The following is a 17287-nucleotide window of genomic DNA, read 5'->3' as shown; positions in this document are numbered from 1 at the left end:
CAGTGCCGTACTTCTCTGTGACTCTGTGGGAACACCACACCTATCACAGCCAGATGTGGAGGCCCCACTCTCTCCTCCCCAACCAGATGAGGGACCAATCCCTCAGCCAGATGTTTTTTTATTAGAAAAACTGTGTGCAACAGTCACTTCTGGCCCACTGAACTGTGTTGCCCAGAAACCCACCGGACAATTTACAATGACCAATTAGCCTACTGACCCGAACTTCTTTGTATTGTGGGAGGAAACCGGAGCACCCAGAGCAAACTTGGGTTGGCCTCCACAGCCGCCTGTGGCAATAAATTTCACAGATTCACCACCCTCTGGTTAAAGAAGTTCCTACTTAGTTCTGTTCTCAATGAACATCTCTATTCTGAGGCTGTGTCCTGTAATCTTAGACTCCCCCACTCTAGGAAACATCCTTTCCACATCCACTCTATCTCGGTCTTCCAATATTCGATAGGTTTCAATGAGATCTCCCTCATATTGCAGTCCTCTCAAAATGAATTTTAACAGCATATTTCCTTGGTGGATGGGAGGGGAGAGAACATAGAAACATAGAAAATAGGTGGAGTAGGCCATTCAGCCCTTCGAGCCTGCCCCGCCATTTATTATGATCATGGCTGATCATCCAACTCAGAACCCTGCACCAGCCTTCCCTCCATACCCTCTGATCCCCGTAGCCACAAGGGCCATATCTAACTCCCTCTTAAATATAGCCAATGAACTGGCCTCAACTGTTTCCTGTGGCAGAGAATTCCACAGATTCACCACTCTCTGTGTGAAGAAGTTTTTCCTAATCTCGGTCCTAAAAGGCTTCCCCTTTATCCTCAAACTGTGACCCCTCGTTCTGGACTTCCCCAACATCGGGAACAATCTTCCTGCATCTAGCCTGTCCAATACCTTTAGGATTTTATACGTTTCAATCAGATCCCCCCTCAATCTGCTAAATTCCAACGAGTACAAGCCCAGTTCATCCAGTCTTTCTTCATATGAAAGTCCTGCCATCCCAGGAATCAAGCTGGTGAACCTTCTTTGTACTCCCTCTATGGCAAGGATGTCTTTCCTCAGATTAGGGGACCAAAACTGCACACAATACTCCAGGTGTGGTCTCACCAAGGCCTTGTACAACTGCAGTAGTACCTCCCTGCTCCTGTACTCAAATCCTCTCACTATAAATGCCAGCATACCATTTGCCTTTTTCACCGTCTGCTGTACCTGCATGCCCACTTTCAATGACTGGTGTATAATGACACCCAGGTCTCGTTGCACCTCCCCTTTTCCTAATCGGCCACCATTCAGATAATAATCTGTTTTCCTATTTTTGCCACCAAAGTGGATAACTTCACATTTATCCACATTAAATTGCATCTGCCATGAATTTGCCCACTCACCCAACCTATCCAAGTCACCCTGCATCCTCTTAGCATCCTCCTCACAGCTAACACTGCCACCCAGCTTCGTGTCATCCGCAAACTTGGAGATGCTGCATTTAATTCCCTCATCCAAGTCATTAATATATATTGTAAACAACTGGGGTCACAGCACTGAGCCTTGCGGTACCCCACTAGTCACCGCCTGCCATTCTGAAAAGGTCCCGTTTATTCCCACTCTTTGCTTCCTGTCTGCTAACCAATTCTCCATCCACATCAATACCTTACCCCCAATACCATGTGTTTTAAGTTTGCACACTAATCTCCTGTGTGGGACCTTGTCAAAAGCCTTTTGAAACTCCAAATATACCACATCCACTGGTTCTCCCCTATCCACTCTACTAGTTACATCCTCAAAAAATTCTATGAGATTCGTCAGACATGATTTTCCTTTCACAAATCTATGATGACTTTGTCCGATGATTTCACCGCTTTCCAAATGTGCTGTTATCACATCTTTGATAACTGACTCCAGCAGTTTCCCCACCACCGACGTTAGGCTAACCGGTCTATAATTCCCTGATTTCTCTCTCCCTCCTTTTTTAAAAAGTGGGGTTACATTAGCCACCCTCCAATCCTCAGCAACTAGTCCAGAATCTAACGAGTTTTGAAAAATTATCACTAATGCATCCACTATTTCTTGGGCTACTTCCTTAAGCACTCTGGGATGCAGACCATCTGGCCCTGGGGATTTATCTGCCTTTAATCCCTTCAATTTACCCAACACCACTTCCCTACTAACATGTATTTCGCTCAGTTCCTCCTTCTCACTGGACCCTCTGTCCCCTACTATTTCTGGAAGATTATTTATGTCCTCCTTAGTGAAGACAGAACCAAAGTAATTATTCAATTGGTCTGCCATGTCCTTGCTCCCCATAATCAATTCACCTGTTTCTATCTGTAGGGGACCTACATTTGTCTTTACCAGTCTTTTCCTTTTTATATATCTATAAAAGCTTTTACAGTCAGTTTTTATGTTCCCTGACAGTTTTCTCTCATAATCTTTTTTCCCCTTCCTAAAGAGCCCTTTGTCCTCCTCTGCTGAACTCTGAATTTCTCCCAGTCCTCAGGTGAGCCACTTTTTCTGGCTAATTTGTATGCTTCTTCTTTGGAATTGATACTATCCCTAATTTCTCTTGTCAGCCACGGGTGCACTACCTTCCTTGATTTATTCTTTTGCCAAACTGGGATGAACATTTGTTGTAGTTCATCCATGCGATCTTTAAATGCTTGCCATTGCATATCCACCGTCAATCTTTTAAGTGTCATTTGCCAGTCTATCTTAGCTAATTCACGTCTCATACCTTCAAAGTTACCCCTCTTTAAGTTCAGAACCTTTGTTTCTGAATTAACTATGTCACTCTCCATCTTAATGAAGAATTCCACCATATTATGGTCACTCTTACCCAAGGGGCCTCTCACGACAAGATTGCTAATTAACCCTTCCTCATTACTCAAAACCCAGTCTAGAATAGCCTGCTCTCGAGTTGGTTCCTCGACATGTTGGTTCAAAAAACCATCCCGCATACATTCCAAGAAATCCTCTTCCTCAGCACCTTTACCAATTTGGTTCACCCAATCTACATGTAGATTGAAGTCACCCATTATAACTGCTGACGAAGGGTCTCGGCCTGAAACGTCAACTTCACCTCTTTCTACAGATGCTGCTTGGCCTGCTGCATTCACCAGCAACTTTGATGTGTGTTGCATTATAACTGCTGTTCCTTTATTGCACACATTTCTAATTTCCTGTTTAATACCATCTCCGACCTCACTACTACTGTTAGGTGGCCTGTACACAACTCCCACCAGCGTTTTCTGCCCCTTAGTGTTATGCAGCTCTCCCCATATCCATTCCACATCTTCCCGGCTTATGTCCTTCCTTTCTATTGCGTTAATCTCATCTTTAACCAGCAACGCCGCCCCACCTCCTTTTCATGTGGTTCCTGGCGCAGTGGTGGGAGTAGGTGAGCTTCCACTGGGACAATCTGGGGCTTGTAGCACTGGGGTTGGCTCTCTACCTGATCACACCCCCACCCATCCCCAACTCCCCATTTTAAAGGGGCAGGGCCCCAACAGAGTACCTAGCTGTAAGCTCGTAAACGGCAGCGTAAACTGTCCGATGAAATCGTTCCTCGAGGTGGCGTCGTAGTCCTGAACCAGGAAGCGGACAAAGGCCAGTTCAGGCACAGAGACATCAAATTGGAAGGTTGCGTTCCACATGGGGTTGAAGCCTGAAACAGGGAAGGGACAGGTCAGACACAAGATGTACACCTCCGACAGGAATGTGGGTTCGAGTTCCAAGCAACACTGGCTCAGAAATAAAGTTCAAAGTACATTCATTGTCAAAATATGTAAATCATATATAAGCTCAGATTCATCTTGCAGGCAGCCACAAAACAAAGAAACACAATGGAATCCACCCCACAAATACTGTGAAATATTTAGTGTATGAAAAGCAAACGAATCGTGCAAACAATGTAAAAAGTAAACAAACACCACGGAGTCCCTGAGTGAGTCCATAGCCACTAAGCTGCTTCAGTGCTGAAGAAAGTGAAGCCGGTCCAGGAGTCCAGTGGCTGTAGGCCACAGCCATGGAGTCAGGTTAGTGCGGAGGTTAATGAAGCCTCGCAGAGTAGTGATCTGAACACTAGTTCATCCTTCACGCCCCCCAGCCTCAGCACCTTCGCCTTTTTAATCTGCTTCAGTGCTTAAGTTGGCTAACCATCCACTCGCTATCCGCTCTCGGGCCCAGGACCCACCGCATGAATCCGGCCCCAAGTCTGCACTTGCATTCTCGAAACTCCAATTAGTTGAATCATTCAGGATACCGCAAATCCGCCAGGTTGTACAGACGGTTCAAAAGCACAGGCTGTGGATTGCAGTGATCGTAGTCCCGAGGAAGTACATTTAATAGAATAGTTAGTAGTTTTGTTGGCTGAATGATAAACGTCACTGTGTCTCACCAGCGCCACCTCGAGATCAAAAATACTAGAAATGTAAAACATTTATATATTACATGTTGTTTATATAAATATCAGGTACATGTACCGAGAAACAGTAATCCTGCATACTATTCATACAGGTCAATTCATTACACAGTGCACTGAGGTCGGACAAATTCAAACACTAACAGAATGCAGAATGAAGTATAACAGCCGCAGAGAAAGTGCAGTCTGGGTACACAATAAGGTGCAAGTTCACAATGAGGTAGATTGTCAGAGCAGTCATGATCTTATGAAGAATTAATCTTTGAGGTGGGTAGGGTGGGGTCTCTGCTTTACTGAGGTAGTGAAGAGTGTAGACAGAGTCCATGGAGGGAAGACTGGCTTCAGTGATGTGCTGAGCTCTGTCCACAACTCTCTGCAGTTTCTTGTGGTCACAGGCAGAGCAGTTCCCATACCAGGGATAGGATGTTCTCAACAGGAATTCTGCAGATGCTGGAAATTCAAGCAACACACATCAAAGTTGCTGGTGAACGCAGCAGGCCAAGTAGCATCTGTAGGAAGAGGTGCAGTCGACGTTTCAGGCTGAGACCCTTCGTCAGGACTAACTGAAGGAAGAGTGAGTAAGGGATTTGAAAGTTGGAGGGGAAGGGGGAGATCCAAAATGATAGGAGAAGATAGGAGAAGACAGGAGGGGGAGGGATGGAGCCAAGAGCTGGACAGGTGATTGGCAAAAGGGGATACGAGAGGATCATGGGACAGGAGGTCCGGGAAGAAAGATGGGGGGGGGGGGACCCAGAGGATGGGCAAGAGGTATATTCAGAGGGAGAAAAAGGAGAGTGAGAGAAAGAATGTGTGCATAAAAATGAGTAACAGATGGGGTACGAGGGGGAGGTGGGGCCTTAGCGGAAGTTAGAGAAGTCGATGTTCATGCCATCAGGTTGGAGGCTACCCAGACGGAATATAAGGTGTTGTTCCTCCAACCTGAGTGTGGCTTCATCTTTACAGTAGAGGAGGCCGTGGATAGACATGTCAGAATGGGAATGGGATGTGGAATTAAAATGTGTGGCCACTGGGAGATCCTGCTTTCTCTGGCGGACAGAGCGTAGATGTTCAGCAAAGCGGTCTCCCAGTCTGCGTCGGGTCTCGCCAATATATAAAAGGCCACATCAGGAGCACCGGACGCAGTATATCACCCCAGTCGACTCACAGGTGAAGTGTTGCCTCACCTGGAAGGACTGTTTAGGGCCCTGAATGGTGGTAAGGGAGGAAGTGTAAGGGCATGTGTAGCACTTGTTCCGCTTACACGGATAAGTGCCAGGAGGGAGATCAGTGGGGAGGGATGGGGGGGACGAATGGACAAGGGAGTTGTGTAGGGAGCGATCCCTGCTGAATGCAGAGAGAGGCGGGGAGGGAAAGATGTGCTTAGTGGTGGGATCCCGTTGGAGGTGGCGGAAGTTATGGAGAATAATATGTTGGACCTGGAGGCTGGTGGGGTGGTAGGTGAGGACCAGGGGAACCCTATTCCTAGTGGGGTGGCGGGAGGATGGAGTGAGAGCAGATGTACGTGAAATGGGGGAGATGCGTTTAAGAGCAGAGTTGATAGTGGAGGAAGGGAAGCCCCTTTCTTTAAAAAGGGAAGACATCTCCCTCGTCCTAGAATGAAAAGCCTCATCCTGAGAGCAGATGTGGCGGAGACGGAGGAATTGCGAGAAGGGGATGGCGTTTTTGCAAGCGACAGGGTGAGAAGAGGAATAGTCCAGATAGCTGTGAGAGTCAGTAGGCTTATAGTAGACATCAGTGGATAAGCTGTCTCCAGAGACAGAGACAGAAAGATCTAGAAAGGGGAGGGAGGTGTCAGAAATGGACCAGGTAAACTTGAGGGCAGGGTGAAAGTTGGAGGCAAAGTTAATAAAGTCAACGAGTTCTGCATGCGTGCAGGAAGCAGCGCCAATGCAGTCGTCGATGTAGCGAAGGAAAAGTAGGGGACAGATACCAGAATAGGCACGGAACATAGATTGTTCCACAAACCCAACAAAAAGGCAGGCATAGCTAGGACCCATACGGGTGCCCATAGCTACACCTTTAGTTTGGAAGAAGTGAGAGGAGCCAAAGGAGAAATTATTAAGAGTAAGGATTAATTCCGCTAGACGGAGCAGAGTGGTGGTAGAGGGGAACTGATTAGGTCTGGAATCCAAAAAGAAGCATAGAGCTAGGATGTTCTCTATGCTTTTAAAAAAAAATGGTGAGGGTTAAAATGGTCATACCAAATTTCTTCAGCTTACTGAGGAAGTAGAGGTGTTGGTGAGCTTTCTACGTGGTTGGATCAGGACAACTTATTCGTGAGTAAAGAGTAAAGAGTAAAAGACAGGTGAGAGTAGATATAGGACCGATAGAAAATGATACTGGAGAAATTGTAATGGGAGATGAGGAGATGGCAGAGGAACTGAACAAGTATTTTGCATCAGTCTTCACTGAGGAAGACAGCAGGATACCGGACACTCAAGGGTGGCAGGGAAGAGAAGTGTGCGCAGTCACAATTACGACAGAGAAAGTACTCAGGAAGCTGAATAGTCTAAAGGTAGATAAATCTCCCAGACCAGATGGAATGCACCCTCATGTTCTGAAGGAAGTAGCTGTGGAGATTGCGGAGGCATTAGCAATGATCTTTCAAAAGTCAATAGATTCTGGCATAGTTCCGGAGGACTGGAAGATTGCAAATGTCACTCCGCTATTTAAGGGGGCAAGGAAGCAAAAAGGAAATTATAGACCTGTTAGCTTGACATCGGTGGTTGGGAAGTTGTTGGAGTCGATTGTCAAGGATGAGGTTACAGAGTACCTGGAGGCATATGACAAGATAGGCAGAACTCAGCATGGATTCCTTAAAGGAAAATCCTGCCTGACAAACCTATTACAATTTTTTTGAGGAAATTACAAATAGGCTAGACAAGGGAGATGCAGTGGATGTTGTGTATTTGGATTTTCAGAAGGCCTTTGTCAAGGTGCTACACATGAGGCTACTTAACAAGATAAGAGCCCATGGAATTACAGGAAAGTTACATACGTGGATAGGGCGTTGGCTGATTGGCAGGAAACAGAGAGTGGGAATAAAGGGATCCTATTCTGGTTGGCTGCCGGTTACCAGTGGTGTTCCACAGGGATCAGTGTTGGGGCCGCTTCTTTTTACATTGTACATCAACGATCTGGATTATGGAATAGATGGCTTTGTGGCTAAGTTTGCTGACGATACGAAGATAGGTGGAGGGGCCAGTAGTGCTGAGGAAACGGAGAGTCTGCAGAGAGACTTGGATAGATTGGAAGAATGGGCAGAGAAATGGCAAATGAAGTACAATGTTGGAAAGTGTATGGTTATGCACTTTGGCAGAAGAAATAAACAGGCAGACTATTATTTAAATGGGGAAAGAATTTAAAGTTCTGAGATGCAACGGGACTTGGGAGTCCTTGTACAGGATTCCCTTGAAGTTAACCTCCAGGTTGAGTCAGTAGTGAAGAAGGCGAATGCAATGTTGGCATTCATTTCTAGAGGAATAGAGTATAGGAGCAGGGATGTGATGTTGAGGCTCTATAAGGCGCTGGTGAGACCTCACTTGGAGTACTGTGGGCAGTTTTGGTCTCCTTATTTAAGAAAGGATGTGCTGACATTGGAGAGGGTACAGAGAAGATTCACGAGAATGAGAGGGTTAACATATGAGGAACGTTTGTCCGCTCTTGGACTGTATTCTTTGGAGTTTAGAAGAATGAGGGGAGACCTCATAGAAACATTTCAAATGTTAAAAGGCATGGACAGAGTGGATGTGGCAAAGTTGTTTCCCATGATGGGGGAGTCTGTATGAGAGGGCATGACTTCAGGATTGAAGGGCGCCCTTCCAGAACAGAAATGCGAAGAAATTTTTTTAGTCAGAGGGTGGTGAATCTATGGAATTTGTTGCCACGGGCAGCAGTGGAGGCCAAGTGATTGGGTGTATTTAAGGCAGAGATTGATAGGTATCTGAGTAGCCAGGGCATCAAAGGTTATGGTGAGAAGGCGGAGCAGTGGGACTAAATAGGATAAAATGGATCAGCTCATGATAAAATGGCGGAGCAGACTCGATGGGCCGAATGGCCTACTTCTGCTCCTTTGTCTTGTGGTCTTATGGTGATGTTCACTGCTAGAAATTCTCTTTTTTTACAGATACAGCACAGTAACAGGTCCTTCAGCCCAGCAAGTCTGTTCCACACAATTACACCCATGTGACCAATTAATCCATTAACCTGCACGTCTTTGGAATGTGGGAGAAAACGAGCACTTGGTGGAAACCCACATGGTCACAGGGAGAACGCACAAGTGCCGGTAATGAACCCAGGTTGCTGATGCTGTAATACTGTGACGCTAACTGCTACTCTACCACGCCTTCCTCAATTTGAAACTTCTAACCCTCTCCACCTCAGTTCCTGATGTAAACAGTAGCATGTGGAGATTGAAAGGTTGCAAATCATTAGAATGCTGCAAATCAAGCCTCAGCATATGGTTTAAATAAGATCATAAGGCCTAAGAGTAGAATTAGGCCCTACGGCCCATCAAGTCTGCTGCACTATTTGATCGTGGCTGAACCAACAGAATCAACAAACTCATTCGTAAGGCCAGTGATGTTGTGGGGATGGAACTGGACTCTCTGACGGTGGTGTCTGAAAAGAGGATGCTGTCCAAGTTGCATGCCATCTTGGACAATGTCTCCCATCCACTACATAATGTACTGGTTGGGCACAGGAGTACATTCAGCCAGAGACTCATTCCACCGAGATGCAGCACAGAGCGTCATAGGAAGTCATTCCTGCCTGTGGCCATCAAACTTTACAACTCCTCCCTTGGAGGGTCAGACACCCTGAGCCAATAGGCTGGTCCTGGACTTATTTCATAATTTACTGGCATTATTTACATATTAAACTATTTATGGTTCTATTACTATTTATTATTTATGGTGCAACTGTAACGAAAACCAATTTCCCCCAGGATCAATAAAGTATGACTATGACTATTTATTTTCACTCTCAACCCCATTCTCCTGCCTTTTCCCCATAACCTTTGATGCCTTTACCTATCAATCTCTGCTTTAAATATAACCCAAAAAGCACTGAATTCTACAGTTTAGCCACCCTCTGGCTGAAGAAATACCATTTTATCTTTGTTCTGAAGTGACGTCTTTCTACTCAGAGGCTCTGCCTTCTGGTCCTAGACTTCCTCCACTACAGGAAATACCCTCTCCACATCCACTCAGTCTGGGATTTTCAATATTCAGTAAGCTTTAATAGGAGATACACCCCACCTGCATTCTTCTAAACTCCAGTAAGTAGAGGCCTGCTCAAATCCAAAGACCAGATCTTACTACACAGTACTGAAAGGAGTTTGACCTGAACCCGAGGAAGTACCATTAACCCATCCTCTCTGGAGAAACTACACACTTACCATTGTTGGAAATGTGTGGCGTCACTTTCTCTGCATCATCTTCTTTGACTCCAAAAACTTCCACTGTCACGAGGGGGTCCACCACTGAGCTGGGTTTTGCCATGTTTGACTTAGGAAGCTGCTGGGCAGAGATGACCTGTGGAGAGGCAAGGATGTGATGTGAAAGAGCCAAGTGGTGCACCAGTAACTTGTGTTGTTTGATGAAATGAACAATCAGGGAAGAGCACAGCACAGGCTCTAAAGCCCACAATGTTGTGCCGACCTTTGAAGAAGATTAGCTTTATTGGTCACATGTGCATCAAAACATCCAGTGAAATGCATCGTTTGCATGAATGACCAATATGTGCTGGGGGCAGCCTGCAAACGTTGCCATGCTTCTGGTGCCAATTTAGCGTGCTCACAACTTACTAACCCTAACCTGTACGTCTTTGGAATGTGGGAGGAAATCGACCTGCTCATAGAGAGAACATACAAACTCCTCATAGGTAGTGGTGGGGTGGGAATTGAACCCCGATCTTACAGCTGGTTCTGTAAAGTGTTATGCTAGCCACTACGCCACCCCGGTGCACACCCTCTCTGAATAAAACAAGCAATTAAGTTCCAACTAATCTCCAGCTCTGTACATTCAGTTGCCTGTCTAAGAGCATCTCAACACTTCTATCATATCTGCCTCTATCAACATCTCTGGCAGCTCATTCCAGGCACCACCAGTCTCTGTGTGAAAAAACACCTGCTCCACACATCCCCTTTAAAATTACCCCTCTCACCTTAAACATATACCCCCTGGTATTAGACATTTCAATCCTGCGAAAAAGGAATTGTCTGCTTACTCCTTATGCCTCTCACAATCTCATTAACTTGTATCAGATCTCCCTGAGCCTCCACTGTTCCAGGAAAAACAATCCAAGTTGTCCAACCTCTCCTAGAAGTACATGCCCTCTAATTCAGGCATAGTTCTAGTGAACCCCTTCTGCACCCTCCCAAAGCCCCAAGCTCTTCTTGACATTGGTCAGTGTGGATGGTGAGTTGAACAGCCTATTCCCATCGAGTTTATCCAGCACTTCCAATTCTTACCATCACGTGGAGCTTCTTCCGGTCCAGCCAAGGTCCCTTCTGGATGCTCTTTGGGTCAAATATCGGCTTTGTCTCCCTCAGGTACGTTGGCTTCAGGTTATAACCACAGAAACCATTGTCGCGAAATTTACCTTGGTAAATGTCCATCTCTTGCCCAGGGGTCTGGAAGTTGAGGGCCACTGCAAACGTTATGATGGGAAGGGAGGTGGGGGAGGAGAACCAAAGGGAAGGTGGGAGGGAGGGCAGAGAGTGGGAAAAGAAGAAGGAGGGGCAATGGAATGAAAGGAGAGGGTGAGTGTGAATGAAAGAGAAAGAGCAAGAAAACATTTAATAATCTATTTCATTATCACATCTGCTCTGAATATCAAGAAGTATCAAGGCAAGGGTGTTAGTGTTTGGAGACATACAACTGTTCAGTGGTAGTAGCAGGCACAGTTTCGGCCTGAACAAGTGCCTTTAATTGGGTAGAAGCTGTAAATGCAAACCCATCAGGAACTGGATTGGGCTTAGGGGAAGGGTGGGTGGCTGTACTCTGAGTACGTATACTGGGAATCAGGGCTGGTTTGGGTCCCGTCTGTAACCAGCTAATTTGGGGGTGTTTATAGTCTGCAGAAGCAACTCTGCCCTGTGAACTGGCAGTGGTGGGAGGGTGTGGGAACTGACGATGGGAGAGTGAGGGAATCATGTAAGATGTTGTATCCATGACTGTGTGTGCATGTGTATATCTGTGGGTGTGTATTCATGAAGGGGGGGGGAGAGCGGGGGATGGGTGGAGGGGGAGGGGGAGGGAAAGAGAGAGGTATCTTATGTATTTATAGTTATTGTGTTTTTATTATTATTATTGTGTTGGTTTTGTGCTGCATTGGACCTGGAGTAACAATTATTTCATTTTTCTTACTCTTATAGAAACATAGAAACATAGAAAATAGGTGCAGGAGTAGGCCATTCGGCCCTTCGAGCCTGCACCGCCATTTATTATGATCATGGCTGATCATCCAACTCAGAACCCAGCCTTCCCTCCATACCCCGTGACCCCTGTAGCCACAAGGGCCATATCTAACTTCCTTTTAAACATAGCTAATGAACTGGCCTCAACAGTTTGCTGTGGCAGAGAATTCCACAGATTCACCACTCTCTGTGTGAAGAAGTTTTTCCTAACCTCGGTCCTAAAAGGCTTCCCCTCTATCCTCAAACTGTGACCCCTCGTTCTAGACCTCCCCAACATCGGGAACAATCTTCCCGCATCTAGCCTGTCCAATCCCTTTAGGATCTTATACGTTTCAATCAGATCCCCCCTCAATCTTCTAAATTCCAACGAGTACAAGCCCAGTTCATCCAGTCTTTCTTCATATGAAAGACCTGCCATCCCAGGAATCAATCTGGTGAACCTTCTTTGTACTCCCTCTATGGCAAGGATGTCTTTCCTCAGATTAGGGGACCAAAACTGCACACAATACTCCAGGTGTGGTCTCACCAAGGCCTTGTACAACTGCAGTAGTACCTCCCTGCTCCTGTACTCGAATCCTCTCGCTATAAATGCCAGCATACCGTTCGCCTTTTTCACCGCCTGCTGTACCTGCATGCCCACTTTCAATGACTGGTGTATAATGACACCCAGGTCTCGTTGCACCTCCCCTTTTCCTAATCGGCCACCATTCAGATAATAATCTGTTTTCCTATTTTTGCCACCAAAGTGGATAACTTCACATTTATCCACATTAAATTGCATCTGCCATGAGTTTGCCCACTCACCCAACCTATCCAAGTCACCCTGCATCCTCTTAGCATCCTCCTCACTGCTAACACTGCCACCCAGCTTCGTGTCATCCGCAAACTTGGAGATGCTGCATTTAATTCCCTCATCCAAGTCATTAATATATATTGTAAACAACTGGGGTCCCAGCACTGAGCCTTGCGGTACCCCACTAGTCACCGCCTGCCATTCTGAAAAGGTCCCGTTTATTCCCACTCTTTGCTTCCTGTCTGCTAACCAATTCTCCACCCACACCAATACCTTACCCCCAATACCGTGTGCTTTAAGTTTGCACACTAATCTCCTATGTGGGACCTTGTCAAAAGCCTTTTGAAAATCCAAATATACCACATCCACTGGTTCTCCCCTATCCACTCTACTAGTTACATCCTCAAAAAATTCTATGAGATTCGTCAGACATGATTTTCCTTTCACAAATCCATGCTGACTTTGTCCGATCATTTCACCGCTTTCCAAATGTGCTGTTATCACATCCTTGATAACTGACTCCAGCAGTTTCCCCACCACCGACGTTAGGCTAACCGGCCTATAATTCCCCGGTTTCTCTCTCCCTCCTTTTTTAAAAAGTGGGGTTACATTAGCCACCCTCCAATCCTCAGGAACTAGTCCAGAATCTAACGAGTTTTGAAAAATTATCACTAATGCATCCACTATTTCTTGGGCCACTTCCTTAAGCACTCTGGGATGCAGACCATCTGGCCCTGGGGATTTATCTGCCTTCAATCCCTTCAATTTACCTAACACCACTTCCCTACTAACATGTATTTCGCTCAGTTCCTCCATCTCACTGGACCCTCTGTCCCTTACTATTTCTGGAAGATTATTTATGTCCTCCTTAGTGAAGACAGAACCAAAGTAATTATTCAATTGGTCTGCCATGTCCTTGCTCCCCATAATCAATTCACCTGTTTCTGTTTGCAGGGGACCTACATTTGTCTTTATCAGTCTTTTCCTTTTTACATATCTATAAAAGCTTTTACAGTCCGTTTTTATGTTCTCTGCCAGTTTTCTCTCATAATCTTTTTTCCCCTTCCTAATTAAGCCCTTTGTCCTCCTCTGCTGAACTCTGAATTTCTCCCAGTCCTCAGGTGAGCCACTTTCTCTGGCTAATTTGTATGCTACTTCTTTGGAATTGATACTATCCCTAATTTCTCTTGTCAGCCACGGGTGCACTACCTTCCTTGATTTATTCTTTTGCCAAACTGGGATGAACAATTGTTGTAGTTCATCCATGCAACCTTTAAATGCCTGCCATTGCATATCCACCGTCAATCCTTGAAGTGTCATTTGCCAGTCTATCTTAGCTAATTCATGTCTCATACCTTCAAAGTTACCCCTCTTTAAGTTCAGAACCTTTGTTTCTGAATTAACTATGTACAGGAAATGACATTAAACAACCTTGAATCTAGTATCTTGTGTACGCCTGTTGGAATGGGTTCGTTTGTTTGTGCGTGTGTCCATTTGATGGTGTGTGTGCGCGTTGAGCAGAAGGAGAATAGGGTGAGGGAAGGCGGACATGAAGGGAGAAAGGATTGCTGTGTGAGGTGGTGGGGGGCCTGTCAGAAATACGATGTCTGGTGCTTCCATTCAATGCCTTGGCTATAAATGCAAACATAATGCCTTCTTCACCATCCTCTCCACCTGTGTCAGGGAGCAATCGTCATCAGCACTGTGCCTTTTTAGAATTTGAGCTGATAAGTACATGACCTCACACTTGTCTGCATTAAGTTCCATCTGCTGCTGCTCAGCCCAGCTTCCTCGCTGACTGGTGTCCCGCCGTGTCATTCTGTTCCCTTCAGCAGCAGAGTGCAGGAGGGACCACTGAAAAAGGCCCTACAGAGTTCTCCCCGAAGAAGGTGGATATCTCTGACCTTTGACTCCTGCGACGACCAGCTCAGGTCAGGTCCCCAAGGGAGGGCTCTCAGTCCTCTTTTTAAGGTCAGGATTAGGACCGATGACCCCCACCATCCAGGCCACTCAGTGTTCTCAATGTAGCCAGTAGGCAGGAGGTAAAGGAGCCTAACGACCCCACACCTTGGGTATAATTTTAAGATAAGTGGAGGAAAGTATAGGGGAGATGTGAGAGGTAGGTGTTTTTTTTTACACAGAGAGTGGTGGGTGTGTGGAACACGCTTCCAGGGGTGGCAGATACAATAGGGGCATTTAAGAGACTTGGATAGATACATGGATGAAGGAAAAATGGAAGGTTATGTAGGATGGAATGGTTAGATTGAACTTATTGTAGATTAAAAGGTTGGCACAACATCGTGGGCCGAAGTTTCTGTACTTTTCTATGTTCTAACAGCTTCCTCCCCACTGACTCCACAAGACCATAAAACACTGGAGAATGAGGCCATTCAGCCCATTGAGTCTGCCCTGCCATTCCATCATAGCTGCTCTCTTATCCCTCTCAATCCAATTCTCCCACCTTCTATCTCAGACCATATTCCCTTATACTTGTTGTTATGTTTATCGTTTACTGTGTTGGTATCCAACAATGACAGGAGACTTGTGCACCTGGGCAGCTCCACTTGAGCTTGGAAGTCCTGTTCCAGTGGTACAAGTAGTCCTCATAAATTTGGGCCTTCCTTGGTCACAGTGGATGACCATGACATCTTCTGTGCCTTGTCATGCCCTTCGCTCTCCATGGAGCGTTGCAGAACCCACTTCCTGGCTGCTGGATCTCACTGTAGATCCCATTTGCCCAGTGAGAGTCGAATGTCTAGTGGTGGCCAAAGGTGTGTGAGCTGCCCCAGAACGGACATGATAAGCCCCTTTACAAAAGATGCTACCCCTCCCTAGACACCCCAATTGTTTATTGTGTTGTGTAAGTTATGTATAACTGAAGTTAGCCTAAATTTACATAATTTATGGATGTCATGTTTTGTAAGGTTATGTATTACTGCTGCAAAAAGTTTATTGTCATGGCATTTATACCCATGACAATAAACTTGAACATGGTTCAAACATCACCCACTGCATACAAGTGACATCAAAGGGTAGTGCAAAGAAAAAGCTGCGATAGGGTAGGACAATCCATTTAACTGACAGGCATGAGTGATCCAATGTGAGACAGACATGTTTGGTGACCAGTGGCAGATGGGGGAGGTGTCGGGTCGGGGATTCAGACTTCCAAAGGAATAGCTGGCGATGCATGGTGGGTTTACCTATCTGGCAGCCGGCGTTCCACATGTCGATGGGGGAGTAATTGGAGGAGTCCGTCCTCATGCCCGCCGGGTAAATCCTGCTCAGTTGTCGGGCGTTGAGCTGGATGAAGGGGGTGCCTGCAGAAGGCAAGTGGGCTTGTTAGAACGTAAACACAAGAGACTCTGCAGGAGCTAGAAATCCTGAGAAACACACACAGAATGCTGGAGAAACTCAGCAGGTCAGGCAGCATCTATGGAGGGAAATAAACAGGCTCGGAAGGGACTGGGGGACTGGGAAGAGAAGGTTCTCGGCCTGAATCACTGACTGTTTATTTCCTTTCACAGATGCTGCCTGACCTGTTGAGTTCCTCCAGCATTTTGTGTGTGTTGCTGAAACGTAAGCGCTCTTCGTCACAATGTCCTCAGCCGTTCCAGCAGAAACCTTGTCTCTTCCCAGCCCGAGGTTGGGAACACAAGATGGTAGGATATGGAAGCAGAATTAGGCCACCAGGCCCATTGCACCATGGCGGATTTATTATCCCTTCCAGCCCCATTCTCCCGCCTTCTCCCTGTAACCTTCCATGCCCTGACTAATCAAAAACCTATCAACATCAGCTTTAAATATACCCAATGACTTTGCCTCCAGTTGTCTGGTGCAATGAATTCTACAGATCCACCACCCCTAGGTAAAGAAATTCCTCCTCATCTCTGTGCTAAAGGGACATCCTTTTATTCTGACGTGCTCTTTGGTCCTAGACTCCTCCTTGAGCCTTGATATACTCCCAGTCGCCACTTACTGGAGTCCTGCACCAGTTTATTGAACTTGTTTTCCACGAAGGATGACATCTCGTAGAAAACCTGGTTGTTCATGGCATCTTCAAACCCGTTGAAGTGGACGCTCTTGCAGAAGATGACCAGGTCAGACAGCTCCTTGGACAGTTTGACCTTTGAGCCCTGGAGGGAGGAGGTTGTAGACACACAGGTTATCCTGCCATTGAACAACCTTCAACATCAGAAAGACCACGAGTACATTGGGGGCGTGCTATGACAGCAATAGAATGTGAGGTAACTTGCGGGCTGCCTCTTGAGTGTGTTTCGATGTACATGTGATAATTAAATGAATTTGAATCTGAGTGATGAAGGAGGGAAGGAGTGGAATGAATGAATGAAGGAGAGTGGGAAAGTGAGAGAGAATGAATAAAGAACTGACCAAGGAAGAGTAAGGTGAGTGAACGTGTACGCAGGAGGGAGTGAATATGAGAGGGACAAGGGAGCGTGAGTGAGGGACAGAGGGAGGGAATGAATATGAGAGGTATGAGGTAGAGTGAGCAAGGGTGGAGTGAGGGAGGGAGGGAGTGAGAGTGAGGGAGGAGTGAGAGTGAGGGTGGAGTGAGGGAGGGAGTGAGAGTGAGGGAGGGAGAGAGTGAGTGAGTGAGGGAGGGAGTGAGAGTGAG

At 46.2% G+C, this 17287-nt stretch overlaps 1 protein-coding gene across 2 annotated transcripts in view; it reads right to left on the bottom strand.

Annotated features, from left to right (window-relative positions):
* The window catches only part of plcd1a (phospholipase C, delta 1a), a 193170-nt gene that overhangs the window by 1201 nt on the left and 174682 nt on the right, over positions 1-17287 (bottom strand). For both annotated transcript variants that reach the window (XM_063044573.1, XM_063044572.1), the window contains exons 10-14: positions 16631-16787; positions 15855-15971; positions 10914-11092; positions 9840-9975; positions 3515-3664 (exon numbers count right to left, since the gene is read on the bottom strand). In XM_063044573.1, the coding sequence (XP_062900643.1) occupies positions 3515-3664; positions 9840-9975; positions 10914-11092; positions 15855-15971; positions 16631-16787 (739 nt within the window). The remainder of the gene's footprint in view (positions 1-3514; positions 3665-9839; positions 9976-10913; positions 11093-15854; positions 15972-16630; positions 16788-17287) is intronic.

The sequence above is a fragment of the Mobula hypostoma genome, chromosome 3, assembly GCF_963921235.1.
Source record: "Mobula hypostoma chromosome 3, sMobHyp1.1, whole genome shotgun sequence".
Taxonomy (NCBI): Eukaryota; Metazoa; Chordata; class Chondrichthyes; order Myliobatiformes; family Myliobatidae; genus Mobula; species Mobula hypostoma.
This window is presented reverse-complemented; position numbering and strand designations above follow the sequence as displayed.